Below are 18,080 nucleotides of genomic sequence, written 5' to 3' on the forward strand. Positions count from 1 at the left end.
TTTTTTGGGATGTTGACTCCTCCTCACCTTAAATGTTCTAAATTCCTAAGCAATTAGTGTGTTTAATTTAAGCTCAAACAGGGCACACCTTATTTAGATGATTGTAAGTTGGTACATATAATTATGGTTGATAATTACCACTAAGTAAAAATATCCAAGAGAGACACCCATGAACATAAACCAGTCACACTGTACTTCTTGAAATACAGATTGATATAACATTAGTTTTGCTCATTTGGCCTTAGTGTTAAACACATAACATATCCAGGAAACAAAAGTCTAATTGCATAAGCTCTACTTATGAAAGTGCTAAAACATGTTTTTCATAAGCCATACCAACATATGTTGGTCGTCTTATGCTGTGCTGCTGGACTCCTGAAAATATTGGTCTATCACCTTCAGAAGACTGAAGCTCATCATTGGAAGATGTAGAAAAGTAAGACGAATGTATTTGCAGCACACAAAATAAGAATTAGGCATCACCTTCTTTGAATCATGGAGTTCAAAAAGAGATAAAGTGTCAAATGCTGATAAAGTGCCACATGACAATTTTCTTGTTGGAGCAGCAGGATTAGGAGTTGAAGCTGGTTCTTCCTGTGTCAGTGACAAAACCCAACAGTTATGGTGTCAGCAGACTGGCCGTCACGCCTCACTAATAATGGCTCCATTGTTTCACCTCACAGTGGTTTAATGTTGCTCTTGTCTTGTAAGAAATGGAAAAATGAGTGACTCAAATTTGAGCCTATCAAGGCTCTACACCTGTTACTGGACGATACTGGGAGGTTTAATAGTCCACTGCAGGCTGCAGCTGACTAGAACCCTTGAGCAAGAAGCTAATCTGCAGAGATGATTTTGTCAAGGAATATCACACAATTGTCTGCTATATTTTGGCTGTAAGTTTTGCATTGCACTAACAGCATTGCTTACAGAGATTTGAAAGCTATTTAAATTACAATGGCAGTCTGGTTCTGGTTTCACTAAACCATTCAATTGCACAGGTGAAACATCTGTAGACTTTTGATAAACAGGTATAATATTTTTACTGGTGAGCAGATCCATTGAACTAGTCTTTAAGGTACAGGACAGGAGCACCTAGATCCCAGAAGTCTTGGTATCTATGATGGAAGTGGAAACAAATGCCTCATTTTCCCCCGCTCCACAAGAGGGAGCCAGTTATTGCAAACAAAAAAAAACATGGAGGAAAAAAAACAAACACGTGGGCAGAACCGGACGACGAAACATACTTCCTCCCGACAAACCCCGCCTCCACGTTTCCATGCATTGGCGCGCTTCGCCTCTGTGGCTCTCTGCTCCTCCTCCCCGGTTGGTGGTGGCGGCGGTGGTGGATTGACTCTAGCGGGTAGTGGTGCGTATAAATCAGGGATGAGTGCAGCGGGTAGTGCCCGGTCCGGTTCGGCCGCCGGTCCGGTTCAGCAGGGACTCAAAGAAGCTCTGATCGAGACCCTGACTGCTATACTGTCCCCGGCTCAAGAAGTGCGTACCGCCGCGGAGGAGCAGATCAAAGTCCTGGAAGTGACAGAGGGTAAGTGGTAGCCAGTTTGTAGACGCTAGTTTTTTTTTTTTTTTAGTTTTTTTTGGGGGGATTCACGGAGGCTTCCTCACTTGTGTTATCACTCAATAACGACCCGGGTTTGTGTGGACGGACACAGCTGTCTGCAGGTCTTATCAGTGCTAACTTTGTGCTGCAGAAGGAGCTAACTACAAACCTTTAGCAAGAGATCTGACTCCGCTACCTGCAGTTAGCGGATAGGCCATCTTTTCACAAGTTAAATATGACCAAGTTAGCTCCACATCTCATTAAAACGTGTCGCCCTCACCAATGATGTATGTTACCTGGTCAGAGTGACGTGGTTGGACAGAAGTTAGCCGTGTAAAGTTTAAAATGTGAGCTGAGTTATCTGAAGCACATGTGAATGAGGAGGTCCCTCCATCTGCACAGCAACATGATGGACACTGTGGCTCATCCTGTCTGAGGAGGAAAACATGAAGTTAGACGCTTCGTGTTTGCGCTTGACGTTAGCTCACGTTTCACACACACCTTGACGTTTCTGGTCTCTAAGCTTAAACGTCACTTGGTAACGGGGACAGCAACATACCTTTTGCCAATATTTCAGCTGAAAAGCCAAAGTGGTGTCCCAACATGTGAGGTGACCTACCAAAAAGTTCCCTGGATTTAAACTGAGTCTGTCTGCTGTCACATTTTTTCCCGCGGAGGCTTCTTCTCCTCCCGCTGCACGCGCCCTCAGCTTCCCTTCATCAACACTGTGAGCACGAGGACACGGAGGAAGGGCTTTATTACACGGAGACCACCAGAAGATGTGAAACTATAGTGAATCAGGGCTGTGTTGACATTAATACAATTATAGTTTCCTTATATAAAGCATTCATCCTTAGTGTAGGGTATACACACTCATGTTTCAGTCTCTCCTGAGGGTATACTCCCTTCTAAATCCACTCTGATTCAGACCATTTGTTGTCTGGTAATGTTCAGTAATGTGCTGGAGAAGGGATGACCCCCTCCCACACCCCCCTCTCTAATTGACTACTACATACTTACTGTAAGTATTCTTCCATTTCATCATATATAAATATATATTGAGTACACCCACGCCTTCAGTCTCTACTACACCACTTCTGACAGAGTTTTGTTATAGTGGGCTTTGAAGTCAGGGAAAGTTTTAAGATGTCTGTGAAACTTTAAAATAGCTAGATTTCATTTGCTTTAGTTTTATTTATCACATTTTGTTTAAAAACAACAATGAAATGTTCCTGTCCTCTAACCCGGCATCCAATGAGCCTAAATCTAGAGTTTAACAGCATTGGGACTGAAATACTGTATACCACTCTCGCTCAGTTGATTTGAATAATAGCCCTTTCTAATGCAGTGTTACATTGGTCTCTGTGAATTCATGTTGCACAACACAGTGGGAGCTACACGGACACACACACACACAGCGCGGTTTTTACCCTGCTGGTTTTGTTGATCCCGTCTCGCCGCCTGTAACGCCTCTGTTACTACTCCGGAAAACTGTCATGAGGATGAATCCCCTCGTCTCTGCGACACTCGTATTGACGGCGAAACATCAAAGATATAAATATTACGCCTTGAAACAGCAGTCTGCTCGTAATTTACAACAACCATCGTGTGCAATTCTGGGGATTTAAAATCCCAAACATGGACAGACTTTGTTCATTTATGTTTAAATTATAATATGAATCTAAACATGAAGACGTACAAAAAGCTTCATGTGCTGCTGCTGGACGGTCCAGGTTCAGTGAAATTGGGGAAGTTGGTGTGAGCCAAGTCCAGTTACGTTTGAGTCAAGCTTTGAATATGAAATAAAGCCTTCATATGTTTTACTACAGTTAGAAGTGTTTGATAAAAGCCGTCTCACACTCCGTCATTTTATACTGAACATGAGTGCAGATGTGGTTCTTTTGACTTATCACATGTACATTTTGTCTACTCACAGCCGTGTTGTTATTTAGAACAACAGCACTCCGTCTTATTATTCAAACACTTAGTATGTGGGGAGAAATATGACTTTGTTTTATCGAAATGGAAAGACGGATACAGTTCCATTGGATACGCTGACTATTAATCAGTCTTTCCATTGTCTCCCAGGCTAACATTTCACCCTCTGTGAAAGGCTGTTTGTGCCGGCGGGCCGTCCACTGTACTGCAGCGACACACACAGAGAAGCCGACCCTTTCGGCTGGCCCCTCTCTCTCTCTCTCTCTCTCTCTCTCTCTAAGGCAGCAGCCACTTTGTAGGATTGTCAGCACTAACATTGTCTTCTGGCGCCTGATGTCACTCTGAGTAAAACCCAATGAGAGCGAGCTGGATCAGAGCTCAGGTTGATGCTGATCCTGAACTGTGCGTTAATCTCTGCATGCCAGTCAGGCCAGGTTCAAACCCCAGTGCTGTATGGCTCATGGTTTTTGTAGTGTGTAGGTCGTACACAGTTAATCCCCATGGTGACAGAAGAACTTTTCCCGGCAATCAAACTGGAATTACACCCAGTGTCTAAACTTTCAAACTTTTTTTTATCAGTACTTTTTTCAACTGTCAAACTGAATGGGAGTCCTCGCTGTAGTGTACTCATCCTGCTCTTATTGTTGTTTATTGATGTCTATTCTGCGCTCTGATTGGTTCATTTATTGCTCATGTTGTAGAGTTTGGTGTCCACCTGGCAGAACTCACAGTTGATCCCCAGGGGGCGCTCGCAATCCGTCAGGTGAGTATTGAAGGAAAAAGAAGAAACGTTATGCCAATATTTCAGGACGTCCTTTTATGTGAGACATTTTTGATCATCAGGAGTGTCCTGATTGTCACAACTTTTTTATTTTTTATTTTTTTTTTATAAATCATTTTTGAGCACGACATCAGATATGACGTCCTGACTTCTGCCTGTCCTGTTGTGTGCTTGCAGTTAGCGTCAGTCATCCTGAAGCAGTATGTGGAGACTCACTGGTGTTCCCAGTCTGAGAAGTTCAGACCTCCTGAAACGACGGATCAGGTAAACCGTTTTTCACACTGAGCACCTCTCTGTCACCTTCGATGCCGCAGGGCTGGATATCTGCAGGGACCTCGCGATATGATGCGTCATGAGATGCTCCACATAAAGAACAGCAGAACTGAGGATACAGCTCGCTCTCTTATTAAGTCAACACTGTTTATTCAAAAATATCAGTCCACCACATTCAGCTTTGTAGAATATCCATACAGTATCGTGAAAACAACTGTGTGCACAACTGTGCTGTCTTTTATCATTTTATTTTTTTCTGCTCAGCTCGACCATGTCGTAGCTTAAGTTCTGTCTTTTCAAAGTAATAATTTCTTACCATACTCCTGTTGTGCTCCTCCAGGCTAAAGCTGCCATCAGGGAGCTGCTGCCCAACGGTCTGCGGGAGGCAATCAGCAAAGTCCGCTCCAGCGTTGCGTATGCCGTGTCGGCCATCGCGCACTGGGACTGGCCTGAAGCCTGGCCGCAGCTGTTCACGCTCCTGATGGAGATGCTGGTCAGCGGAGATGTTAATGCTGTGCACGGGGCCATGAGGGTCCTCACAGGTGTGTTATATACACACACACACACACACACACACACACACACACACACACACACACACACACACTCATTTCCACTCACAGTAAAAAAAAAAGTCACTTAGAAGAACGATCACAATCAGTCTTAAAGTTAAAAAAAGAAAAGAGTGAGCTCGAGAGTTAAACACGGATTTAGACGTGATACCCCTTGAGGAAAATATTCCTGTTGTAAATGTGTTCTCGTTTATTCAGTAAGCTGTTGTCTGTTATCTGCAGAGTTTACTCGGGAGGTGACAGACACTCAGATGCCGCTGGTGGCTCCTGTCATCCTACCTGAAATGTACAAAATCTTCACCATGGCTGAGGTAATTTTCTTACTGTGATCTCTGTCTGTACTTCCTGTGCTGTATCGGTTTTAAAAACATTTTTTTGATATCATCATATGAAAAAAGCAGAGTGAACAAAGAGAGTGAACACGGGGGAAGCTGCAGGTTGTGGCAGTATCACAGCACCAGTTGTCAGAAGTCCTTTTAGACTGCCAGTTCAAGGCGCGATTTTGGGCGCCAAAGTACTCTTATAGCAGCTCAAGTATATTTCCTGACCAAAAAAAAAAATAATAATCACTGCACATGCCGAAAGTAGACCAAGAGAGAAACATGAGAGAATGAGAAGTCCGTTGACTGTCAGTCCATCCCATAAATGCACCGATCGAGGTTCTACGTCTGTCAAAACAGAAGCCACAATTTCGACATGTTTTCATCTGCACTGACCGCTGAGATGCCGGTCATGCATGTCTTCATCAATCAGCACGGATCCCCTGCTGTGATAAAGCAGGGGATCAAAGCGCGAGTATTGTTGTTATGATGAGCAGACTAAGTCGTTTGTTCACAAACAGAAATAAATTGGATAGTGCAGCACATTTAATATATCTGGCCAAACCTAATATTCGATTCTAACCGAGCTTGCTCCACCGCCCTCGGGTACAGCTCGACTCTCTGGGAAATAGAGAATAAATTCTCAGATTTCTCCAGAAATGATCATGAAATTAAAATATTTGAAACTGAAAAAGTAAAAAAAAGTTTTGTTTTTTTCTTTAGCATTGCACTTACTGGATGTGAAATGTCACTCATGATTTCCCTCAGTGAACGAACTGTTCGTCTGATATTTTAACTTCAGCTAACTCTGTCTTCTCTTGCTGCAGGTGTACAGTATTCGGACCCGGTCCAGAGCTGTGGAAATTTTCACCACCTGTGCAAACCTCATCTGTGCTATTGAAGAGCTGGAGAAGGTAAGACAGTCACACCGAGGCGTGCTGTGTGTGAAGTCATGTCATGTACACTGTTAGCAGTTACACAGATGATTCACAGTTTAAAGGTCATGGATAAAGTTTCATTCTGCTCCTTCTGGTTTGTGTTTGTTTTAGGGAGCAGCCAAAGCATTGATCTTCCCTGTGGTGCAGCAGTTCACGGAAGCGTTTGTGCAGGCTCTTCAGATGCCTGATGGACCCTCGTCCGATAGCGGGCTCAAGATGGAGGTCCTCAAGGTGCGACACATCATCCTTTAGAATCCTCGAGTTAAGCATGCAGATGTTTGTGTTGAACAATGACACGATGTGCAGTATCTGTAGGACAGGCTTCAGTCTGTGACATGTGTTGTCTTTTCGCTCCGTCAGGCAGTAACAGCATTGGTGAAGAACTTCCCTAAACCCATGGTGTCCTCCATGCAACAGATTTTACCCATTGTGTGGAACACACTGACGGAAAGTGCGGCTTTATATCCTTTTACAAAGCCGACTGTGAGCACCGGCTCGCTTGACCCTGAGATAGCTACAGCTGTCTGTGTTGTAAAAGCATCAACGCATTGTATTAAAGGTTCACGCACATGCATCACACTTTCAAAGAAAAATGTTGCAAACGGATGAAGTTGAATATTTCTGAAGCCTCCACTGAAAATAGAAAACAGTTTGAAAGAAGAAAGTGACTTCTAAGTCACTAAGCAAATTACAAATCTACTTTAATCCATTTATAAAGACATGCAAGTGCTCCAGTGTGTCAGGTTCTGACATGACGCTGCGTTCCAGTTGAACTGGGCAGTAGGAAATTCCAAGTTCCAAGTCGGAAGCGTCAACTGGAACGCCCCCTGAAGCAATCGGAGAAAAGTTAGTTGCCCGAGTTAGAATTCAAGATGGCTGCTGTGTGCATCAGCCATATGTTAGAGCTGTAACTACAGCTCCTCTTTTTGTGTGATTGAATCAGTCACAGCTGTCGTATCGTGACACTTTTCTCTGTGGACACGTTGTCATGTTATCTCAGCGCGCGCGCACACACACACACAGTGTCAGGTTATCGTCTGGTATTATCGAACTAAACAAAACTACTCCTGGAGGTTTTTTATGTTGCTTTTCCGACTTGTAACTGGAACACGCTGAACTCGGGTGTGACGTCATTCTGAGTTCCCAGTGCGGAGGTAAATGGAAGGCATCATATTATGACCGTTTATAAGTAAGGGACGATAAAAAGAGTCAGTCTTTATTTCTATTAAAAACGACCCACTCGATGGTCATCATCATCCCGCTTATCACATGGCTCCTACAAGTTATGTAATATTACCTCGTTGTGCTAAAAGTGTTCCCTTCGGGTCTCTGGAGGAAAATGTTTGTGCAGTATTCCTTAACTTTTTTGCCCACTTATGTGCGAACAGAAGTGAACTACACTGAGGAAGTGGACGACCCCGTCGACTCGGATGGTGAGTAGAATCGACCACATCGTGACTATTTTTCTTTCATCTCTACATGCTTCCTTTGTTTCAAAGTTATTCCTGGTTTTATTTATTAGTTTTGGTTTTTTTTGTTGTTTTTTTTAATGTCTGTTTTTCCTTTTCACAGGTGAGGTGTTGGGCTTTGAGAACCTTGTGTTCAGCATCTTTGAGTTTGTCCACACGCTGCTGGAGAACAACAAGTTCAAGAGCACGGTGAAGAAAGCTCTGCCCGAACTCATCTACTACGTCATCCTGTACATGCAGATCACCGAGGACCAGGTGAGGACGAGAAACGGCTTACGCAGGAGGGTGTAACCGCGGCACGTTTCACTCGTGGTTGGTTAAACGTCTGAACTAACTGTTCGGCCCTTTTGCTGCTTCAGATCAAGATATGGACAGCTAACCCTCAGCAGTTTGTGGAGGACGAGGATGATGACACCTTCTCGTACTCCGTCAGGATCTCTGCTCAGGACCTTCTACTGGTGGGTTAAAAAGACAAAAAAAAAAATCAGTCTTTTTAGGTAAGCAGCCTCTGCACACTCGATGAATACGTTGAATCTCATTGCTCTGATTCCTAAAAAGGAATGATTGTTTATTTATGAGGATTAGTTTTCTTGCAGTGTAGAATCACTAATATGCTCAGTTCAGTGTTACAATTGGGGTCAGAAATGTCCAGCATTTAATAAAAATAAATAAATAAATAAAAAAGCTTCTCTCCTCCTGAGAGTGAATATAATGTCGGTAACCTTTGACCCCTGGCTTGCAGGCTGTAGCTGCAGAGTTTCAGAACGAGAGCGCGGCAGCTCTGGCAGCAGCAGCGACGAGACACCTCCAGGAGGCCGAGCAGGCCAAGAACAGCGGAAATGAGCACTGGTGAGCTAACAGTGCTCTCTTTCTCTATCTGACGTATCGTGTCTGGGATCGACTCTTGATTGAGTTTGAGCCACGTTCCTCCGCTAATTCAGGACGATGCAGCAACAAAACAAAAAAACTCCTCCAGATGGATGTGTGACAAGCCAAGTGGAAGTTGTTCATCTTCTCCTGTGTTTTGTAAACGCCTGCACTTTGAATGTTTTTAGGTGGAAGATCCACGAGGCTTGCATGCTGGCCCTCGGCTCTGTCAAAACCATCATCACTGAGAACGTGAAGAACGGTCGGATCCAGTTTGACATGCACGGTTTCCTCGCGAGTGTCATCCTCGCCGATCTCAACCTGCCAGGTGAGTAACATATGGATCTTTTTTTTTAAAAATTCGATTTAAAGCGAATAAAACGACTCATTGTCCCATTGGGTCAGGGCGGTCAGATCGTCACGGTAACACTTCCTGGTCTGCACATACTCAGAGTCCCACACACTGCAAACTGCAGCGCTCTGAAACCTTTCTATCAGAACAAGCGATTTTATTAATTTTATTATTATTATTATTATTATTATTTTATTTTATTAGCAGCTCTTCTGTTGGCTCGGACCACATGGGCCAGCTTTTGTCCCCGCCCATGTCAGTGAGTCTTGGCAGCCCTTGAGCTCAGTGCTAGTTCACCAGTTTAACTTCCTTGGACCACGTCGAGTAGGCGCTGCAGATTGGCAAACATCCAATAAGAGCTGCAGAGTGTGAGATGCTCTGACCGAGGTGTCATTACAGTTTTGCGTAGGTGTTCTTGTCCTTGCCCATTTTTTTTTTTTTTGCTTCCAATTCATCAACTTGAAGGACAAAAATGTTCCCTCATTGCCCACTGCCAGAAACGGTGTAAATTAACTTCCATTTCTTGCGTGCAGTAGTTCTCTCTGACTCGTCTTCTCTTCTTGTTTCTTCATCACTGTCTCTGATTGTTGCTGTTGTTTTTTTGTTGTTGTTTTTTTTTACATTTGACCAGCGGCATCTCCGTTCCTGCTCGGCCGAGCTCTGTGGGCGGCCAGCCGCTTCACGGCAGCCATGTCTCCTGAGCTTATCCAGCAGTTCCTCCAGGCCACCGTCAGCGGCCTCCATGACAGCCAGCCGCCCTCCGTCCGCATCTCCGCAGTCCGGGCCATCTGGGGGTGAGAGAGCTGTGTTTTGTTACGGCTTTAAACTGTTGCATTTACGTGCTTCTCGTTTGTAGTTAGCAGAGATGATACCACTCTCACGTCTGTGTGCTAAACATAAAGTGACAACGAGGATGCATTGCTTTAAGAATAATTGTATAAAATATGAATTACTGAGCTTTAAGCAGGTCCATGCGGACTGATTTATTTTTTCACATTTGAAAGAACAATCTCGCTTTTTACAGTCCTCATCCCATGACAAAATTCATTCTGAGTAAAGGCAGCATTATCTATATATTCCTCTAACCTCAGCCATAGTTCATGGAAACTGACAAAGTATAAAAACATTAAACTTTTAACCTTTGGTAAGCATTTTAAGATGCTGTCTGTTCATTACGTCTTATTCCCTGTTTTTTTTTTGTTGTTTTTTTAGGTATTGTGATCAGCTGAAGCTGTCGGAGAGCACCCACGTCCTTCAGCCCTTCCTCCCCAGCATCCTCGAGGGACTGGTCCAACTGGCCGCCCAGTTCAGCTCGGAGGTTCTAACCCTCGTCATGGAAACCCTGTGCATCGTCTGCACTGTCGACCCTGCCTTCACCACCAGCGCCGAGAACAAGATCTGCCCCCTAACCATCGCAATTTTCCTTAAATATAACAATGGTACAGCTTTTTCTCTTCATGAATCCTTTCTTAATTTGAAGGTAAAAGAAACAGGACACAATGTTGAGATTTTAGACTTTAATTTTAAACTTGTTCTTTGACATAAATGACCCGGATTCAGTGAGGAAAAACATGTTTCTCTAATCAAAGTCAGAGGGAAGATCCATATTGTCAGGTGAAGAGAACCACTGATTGAATGTGTGTGCTCTCTTCTCTTCAGACCCGGTGGTTGCATCTCTGGCTCAGGACATCTTTAAAGAGCTGGCACAGATCGAAGGCTGCCAGGTCCCCATGCAGATGCGTCTCATCCCCACGCTGGTCAGCATCATGCAGGCTCCGCCCGACAAGATTCCCACTGGACTCTGTGCTGTACGTAATCTGTCTTGTTCCTTCATTCCATTAAAAACAACCTTCCCCTGTGATCAACACCAGGATCCAACACTGCTGGGTTGGGCTTTTTCTGAGACGGGGGGGAAAAGGTTTTAAAAAAACCAGAATTTCATATTTTTCCAGAAGTTGTTTTGCTAAAGATGTCAGCAATTAGCTTCACAGACCCCGACCTATTTCTTTATGTCCTCCTCGCTCAGTGTCTCCCTTTAATCCTGTGAATGATGACTCGGCACTTTGCCATGATTCATGTTAAACGGAAAAGTGAGTTTTCTTTTCTCCTCCTTCGTACCACAGACATCTATAGACATCCTGACCACGGTCGTCCGAAACACCAAACCTCCTCTGTCAGAGATGCTGGTGTGTCAGGCGTTCCCTGTGGTGGCTCAGTGCACCTTACGCACCGACGACAACGCCATCATGCAGGTGAGTCTGACTTCATCCCGATGTAAAAGCATCCTGAAATGATAATGATGTGGATATGCGTAGTTAGTTCTGTTTTAAAGTTGGTTTCTTTACACGCAAAAAAAAAAAAAACTTTATGGATTGCAAATAAAAAATCAATAATTTGTTAGTGCAGACTCCGAATAATTCTGTGTAGCCTCTGAAGAAATCTTCTGTATTTTTTTTTTATTATTATTATTTTTCCCCCGCTTGACCATTTTCTTCCCTTCTCCAGAACGGCGGCGAGTGTCTGCGGGCGTACGTCTCCGTTGCCCTCGAGCAGATTGCCCAGTGGAGAGACGAGCAGGGTAACAGCGGCCTGTGGTACGTCATGCAGGTGGTCAACCAGCTCTTAGACCCCAGGACGTCTGAGTTCACGGCCGCCTTCGTGGGCAGGTTGGTGTCCACTCTGATCTCTCGGGCGGGAACTCAGCTCGGGGAACAGCTGGACCAGATCCTCCGAGCCATTCTGAGCAAAATGCAGCAAGCCGAGACCCTGAGTGTTATGCAGGTAAAGGGGGGAGAGATACAGATTTGATATGCTTTACAGATACAATGTATTATTGTTGTGCGGCTGAACAATTTGACCTGCTGTTGAAGGTGCACGTCCTTATTCCCTCCTCCTCTGTCGGTAGTCTCTGATCATGGTGTTCGCCCACCTGGTTCACTCCCAGCTGGAGCCTCTGTTGGAGTTCTTGTGCAGTCTGCCCGGCCCGACCGGGAAACCTGCTCTCGAATTTGTCATGACGGAGTGGATGAGCAGGCAGCACCTCTTCTACGGGCAGTACGAGGGTAAAGTCAGGTCAGATCATCTTTTCGTTTCTCATTGAAATCACTGCGTCACTGTGCCAGTCATGTATACAATCCTGAAAATGGGTCTCAGGAAGAAGGATGGTTCTGCTACCTGTTATGATTCGTATTCACAATATCATCATATGAGTGGGGAGGACGGGACTTATGCTGACCCAGATCACACTGAAAAAGATTGTAAGGGGCTTGAAGTAAAAGTTTTAGATAGCTCCCCCAGGCTGTCCATCAGGACATTTTCAGTGTAGCGTATGTCACTGCTTTGAATCTTGGTCATCACCACATCCTAAATAATGACTTACTCTTTTCGTATCCCTGCTTTATTTCTTTTAATCAACAAGTTTATTTATTCTATTTGTTTTTATTTTTGAAAAAAGATAAACCATCTGTTAGTCATTATGTGCAGGATCCAGAAGAGTCCTGACTGTTTCTGCCTGTAGATGGCAACGTCCACGTGTCTTTGTATGCAGCTAGTTCTTGCTTAAGGTCAAGAGATGCTACATAACAAGTTTGCTCACATATAGGGGGGGGGGGGGGACTCTGGTGACACTTTAACCCAACCATCGGGTGACGTACTCAGTGTCGGTAAGCGTGCCTCTCATCTTAAACTCTTGTACTCTTGTTCCTGCAGCACGGTGGCTCTCTGTAAGCTGCTGCAGCACGGTCTCAACACTGACGACAAACGTCTCCAGGACATCGTGGTGAAGGGAGAGGAGATCTACAGCCCCGAAGACGGCATCCGCACACGCTCCAAATCCGCAAAGAGTAAGAGAAGCAGAGATAATGTCATCTGTCATTGTATGACCGTGACTCCTAAATAGATGCATAGTTAAAGTGGGCTGCTACGGTCACAGCAGATGTAACACAGAGACACACTGCGTGCTGTTGAAGTTACGCTGTTGACGTGCTGTCTTTCTCCTCCACAGACCCAGAGCGGTGGACAAACATTCCTCTGCTAGTGAAGATCTACAAACTGATCATCAATGAGCTGTCGACGGTCATGGAGGCAAACGCCAGCAGAGCCAACGCAGCCGACTGGAGCCAAGGTGAAGAAAGAATACAAAGAATCCGTCCTTCACTTTTCAGTTGGAAAACCCAATGGAGGGGTTCAGGGTTTCACTCAGGACTCAGAACCTGGCTGAGGAGGATCAAACCTGTGAAACCGACTTCAAGTGTTTGACTGAATATCAGCAAGGCTTTCGTACTTCCTGTGTTGTTTCTCTCAATCAAAAGTAAACTGCTGTTTTTTTAGTTTTCAAGAAAGAATGGGCAACTTTTTGATCCAGTAGATGTCACTGTTGAGCACCAGCACGAGTTTGGCCACACCTGTGATCTCCTCCAGTGGGGGGACACCTCCAGCACGCCTTCACTCGCACTCGCCAAAAGGCGTTAAACGCAAGCAACGGACACAATTGTCTTTGGCTCGAGCTGTATTTACATGTGGCCTGCATAGTTGTGTTAGCAGGCTAATGTTAGCATTCTTTAGTTAGCCTGTAGCTTTCCATTGCATATAAATTAAAACTAAATGACCGTAAACTAAACACTAAAAACATTTGATTATGTGACATTGAAATAAGCAGTGAGCATGATATTCTTCTTTTCTCTGGTCCTTGATTTAAACGGATTTTATACACAAGGGGAGGAGCCGGCTGTCCTGCCCATGTAAACAGTGAATTGAGCTTCTCACTCAGTGTAGACAGTCACGACTCAAAGACACATTTCTGTAGGATATAGTTGATTTCTGCTGTATTTATGTGTGAAATGTCGCACATTCGTTCTTTTAGTATTTTGGAGTTTTAGCTCAGTTTAAATGAAATGAAAAAGTTCACATCCGTTATTGTGCCGTCAGAAAACTTACCAGCGTAAAGTAAGTGAGTAAAGTCTGAAACAGTGTCGGTAAATGTCGTTTCATGGATTGAAAACCTCGACCTGCTGAAAGAGATTTGTCATGTGTCGGAGTCTGTGGACTTGAGAACAGGACAGCGGACATTTCAGTGACCAGTTGTTGTTTGTCTCAGATTCGAGTGGTATGTGGGAGGACAATGCCGAGGATGAGGGGGAGGATGAAGAGGAGGAGGATGAAGGGCTCGCCGGGCAGCTGCTTTCTGATCTCATCGCCTCCAACAAATACGGTACGATCATCTCCCCGCCGTCTCTGCTGCTTTTTTATCGTTTGCCTTCAACTTCTTACTTCTGACCTTAAAATGTAGAAAAACCAGAGTTACCCTGCCCTTGTGTTTCAGACGATGATTATTATGAAGATGATGATGAAGATGATCCAGATGCCTTGAAAGACCCCATTTATCAGATTGACCTGCAGGTATACAAGCTCCAAAACCTAAACTCCCACATATCTCTCTTCACATATTAAAAACTCCATTTAAAACACATGAGCTGTAGATTTCTGCTCAAATCATCTGTAAACGATGAAAGTAGATTATGATGTGGTTCTTTTGACGTGCTTGTATAAAGATGTTTTTAACTGAATACTTCTGACGCAATAATCCAGTTTTTGTAATGAAGTACTTGTTTGACCCTCTGAACTGAATGCAACCAGAGATCTATACATTTAAAATACACTTAGTAAATATAGCTCTTGTCTTAGAGATTCTAGCACTGTTATATTACTGGGACCTGTGAGAGGGGTTAAATGAGTGAATAAAGGACGCCACACTGTGCCTGTTAGTGGTTCAAGCGTTTGACTTCATGGAGGCCGGTCCAAACACTGAAATTAGACGAACACAAAAGAAGACAGCAACATGAAAATAACATCATTATTTCACTGTCTCTTTGTGTTTTATCAATTTAGAGCAACAGACACTTCCACTGTGTGCAAACTTACAGTTGAAGGAATTTGTTCACATTATTTTCTAACTTCTGAACATTACCGTAGAAACATGGAGGCCTCAAAAACAATCACTCTACTTTCTAAAGAAGAGCCATATGTTCCAGAGTGGTTGCAGCCGTCTTCAGCAGTGTGCGAGTGTCAAATCAGATCAGAAGATGTTCTAATTATAACGAAGCTTTGGGGGGGAAACGGTGCCAGCCTGCTTGGATTAATCTTTGAGGAGGAAGACGGCACGCGATTTTTCTCTTCCAACCTCTAATGATTAACCGTTACTTGATGGTTCAAGTTGGACTTAGACTTTCCAGGCTTTAGCTTCTTAGTACTCCAACAAGGCAAACTGCTTTGTTGCTTAAGATGCTTATAGCCTAAACAAAATAAGTAATCTATGAGAGAAGGGGGGGGAAAAATCCCCAGAGAAACCAAGGCATATGAAACGGACAACCGCGCACACACAGTCGCTAAAGTAGTAATCTGTAAATATTAGTACGAACACGTTCAAATAAAATACAATAAAGCCTTCCTCTATTTAGATATGGGACTCCATCAGTGACCATTCCTCGAGCCAGAGGTCTGACATATCCTCTAAATGTCTGCAACAGAGCTTTGAAATCACCGTTGAGAGTTATGTGCAAAATTACAGCAACATCGATGATGGCGACGTGCTACAGAGCTCTACACCTGGATCACAGTGTGCATATATCTTAAGTCGCACTTCCAGCATCTTTCAATTGAAGTTGGGTCACAACTTCCTGGCAGTGAAGTCCAAGACCTGACCTGGGAGAATGTGCGTCTAACTGGAAGCAGCCCAGCAACAGTTGCTATGAGAGAGGGCTTTCTGATTGGTAGGTCAGCGGACGAATCAGAGAGCCAACAAAGGGTCGATTCCTTCTTGTTGAGTCGTCTTAAGATCTTATTTGGGTAGAATTTCTTCTTCAAGTTAGTTCAAGGTCTGTTCTTCTGCTTTCCCTGAGCTCTGATCGATACAATCCAATGATCAGTTTATCTGTTAAATACTGTCATATTGTTATAATTCTCCTATTTGTTCATCTTATTTCTGTATTTTTGAACCAATCTAGCACCATCCTTTCTGACTTGTGCTGTGTGATCTGTTCCTCCAGGCCTACCTGACAGACTTCCTGACACAGTTCGCCCAGCAGCCGTGCTACAGCATGTTCTCGGGCCACATCAACAACGCAGAGAGACAAACGCTGCAGTCTATAGGACTCTAACGGCGCCGCCTGCTGCTCCCAGGAGGCAGCTCTTCTCCCATCCACGACGCCCTTCTATCACCGCATCACTTCTGTTCTCGTGATAACGGCAAAGAAAAGCACGACGACTGGCACGGCAGGAGAACGCGAACAGGGTTTAAAGAGGTGGACGTGCACTTACAAATAACTCTCCCATCTCTGTGTGTTTGTGATGGGACGGACTTTGCAGTTGTTAAGAGTGGTGGAGACGAAGAGGTGAGAGACTGAAGAAAGGTCAGAGGACTCATCGTTTTAGACCGTGTGTTGAATAAAAATGTTGGGGCTCCATGGCAGGACAGGTGAACCATGAAATATGAACAGACATGAACAGACTTTTTTTTTTTTTGCCATGTCCTATTTGTAACTTAGCCCATTATTTTTGTGTAACTGTATAAACAGAGGGGGGGAAAAAATGCAACCCCGAAAACACTTCCCAAAAGATTTTACATTGAACAACAAAAGGTCAAGAATAAACAAAAACTCATCCTGATCTTTATATGGCTGCCTTATATTTCAGGAAAGTGTTGACTGTTTCTGACAAATGAAATGAAAAGCTCTTTGAGCATCGTGTCTCGGGGTATGGTGGGTACTTGGGAATTCACACTCCCCATGGTGTTTCACAGCCTTGTCATTTCCTTGTACCTGATCAATTTGGGATAGATAATATTTCTAAATAAAAAAAGTCCAGAAAGGACAATATTTCCACATTGATTTCCAGATTCTTCTCTTGTCCTCTGAAGCCGAAGTGACTTGTGATTATTTGGAATACCTGTGGTTTCCTCGCAGGTTTAAAAAAAAAAAAAAAAAAAAAAAAGACCAATGATAGCGATGCAACAAAATGAGTGTGCACATGCGCACACAGTCGGTGTGTGGACTCCTTTCATATTTTCCCTCCTGTTTTACCTTGGGGAGACCCCCACTGTCCCTGGAGATGTTTTACCTTGGGGGGATCCCCACTGACCCTGGAGACATGTTGCTTGCAAACTATGAGGCAGAACACAAAATCTCTTGTACAACATTTTTGTTTGTATTTTCCCAATATTGGATAAGAAATGCTATTAAAATGGTGTATATGTTTTTGGAAGGAATCTCGCAACCACCTTCTGTGTCACGTGACCCCCCCCCCCCCCCCCCTTTAGTTAACCACTACCTGTTTTAATCCATTTCCATACAATCCATTTCCCTATATATATAGATATATATATAGATATATAGATATAGATACAGTACATCCAGATCCAGGAAAGTCCCCATTGGGGTTAAAAACCTCTTTTCCAAGGGAGTCCTGCAGAAGTAACACTCACAATGATTTTTTTTTTTTAAACAGTTCAGCATACATATATTCGTAATTTACCATCACTTCAGGAAATGCCATGAGACCGCTTCATCACCATAACAATTTGAGGAGCAGATTTTTTTCCTCAAGATAATAAGATCCAGACTGTGATTCCTCCTCTCTCCGCCAGGGCGTGAGGGAGGGGGCGCGCTGACCTCTCAAGGTGCGTTCAGGGCAGCTCGTGAACACCAGTAATAATGTTTAATATGTGTTTGTGTATGTCTATTAAGCAAAAGTCGTTTAGTACACAGAACCTCAATTTCACTCCATATGAATGTAGTTTTCTTTAAATGTCCCGGATGGATGCCTGTACATTTTAACAGACTTTAGTCAATGAAAAGTATACTGATCATTTTTCTAAATGTGATAACACAAATATAAAGTACTCTGTTTCAATTAACATCTGAATTCTTAAAAACGTATAAGCCAAAACTTAAAAGTAATTATGTAGAGGTATTGTGTCAAAATGTTGATGTTGCTTACGAGGATGTTTGTTTTTGTTTT

General features: G+C 43.7%; 1 protein-coding gene across 1 annotated transcript; it reads left to right on the top strand.

Annotated features, from left to right (window-relative positions):
- Positions 1–1,134: 1,134 nt before the first annotated feature.
- On the top strand, positions 1,135–16,945 carry ipo9 (importin 9). Its single transcript, XM_079341077.1, has 24 exons — positions 1,135–1,543; positions 4,198–4,259; positions 4,455–4,541; positions 4,891–5,092; positions 5,345–5,433; positions 6,270–6,356; positions 6,492–6,611; positions 6,741–6,841; positions 7,755–7,813; positions 7,953–8,104; positions 8,209–8,307; positions 8,592–8,698; positions 8,905–9,044; positions 9,700–9,862; positions 10,281–10,507; positions 10,728–10,876; positions 11,192–11,320; positions 11,574–11,849; positions 11,974–12,140; positions 12,777–12,910; positions 13,072–13,191; positions 14,164–14,277; positions 14,389–14,465; positions 16,112–16,945. The coding sequence occupies exons 1-24, from the start codon at positions 1,195–1,197 to the stop codon at positions 16,220–16,222; spliced, it is 3,321 nt and encodes a 1,106-aa protein (XP_079197203.1). The 5' UTR covers positions 1,135–1,194; the 3' UTR covers positions 16,223–16,945.
- Positions 16,946–18,080: the final 1,135 nt, after the last annotated feature.

The sequence above is a fragment of the Symphodus melops genome (genome assembly GCF_947650265.1).
Source record: "Symphodus melops genome assembly, chromosome: 4".
Classification (NCBI taxonomy): Eukaryota; Metazoa; Chordata; class Actinopteri; order Labriformes; family Labridae; genus Symphodus; species Symphodus melops.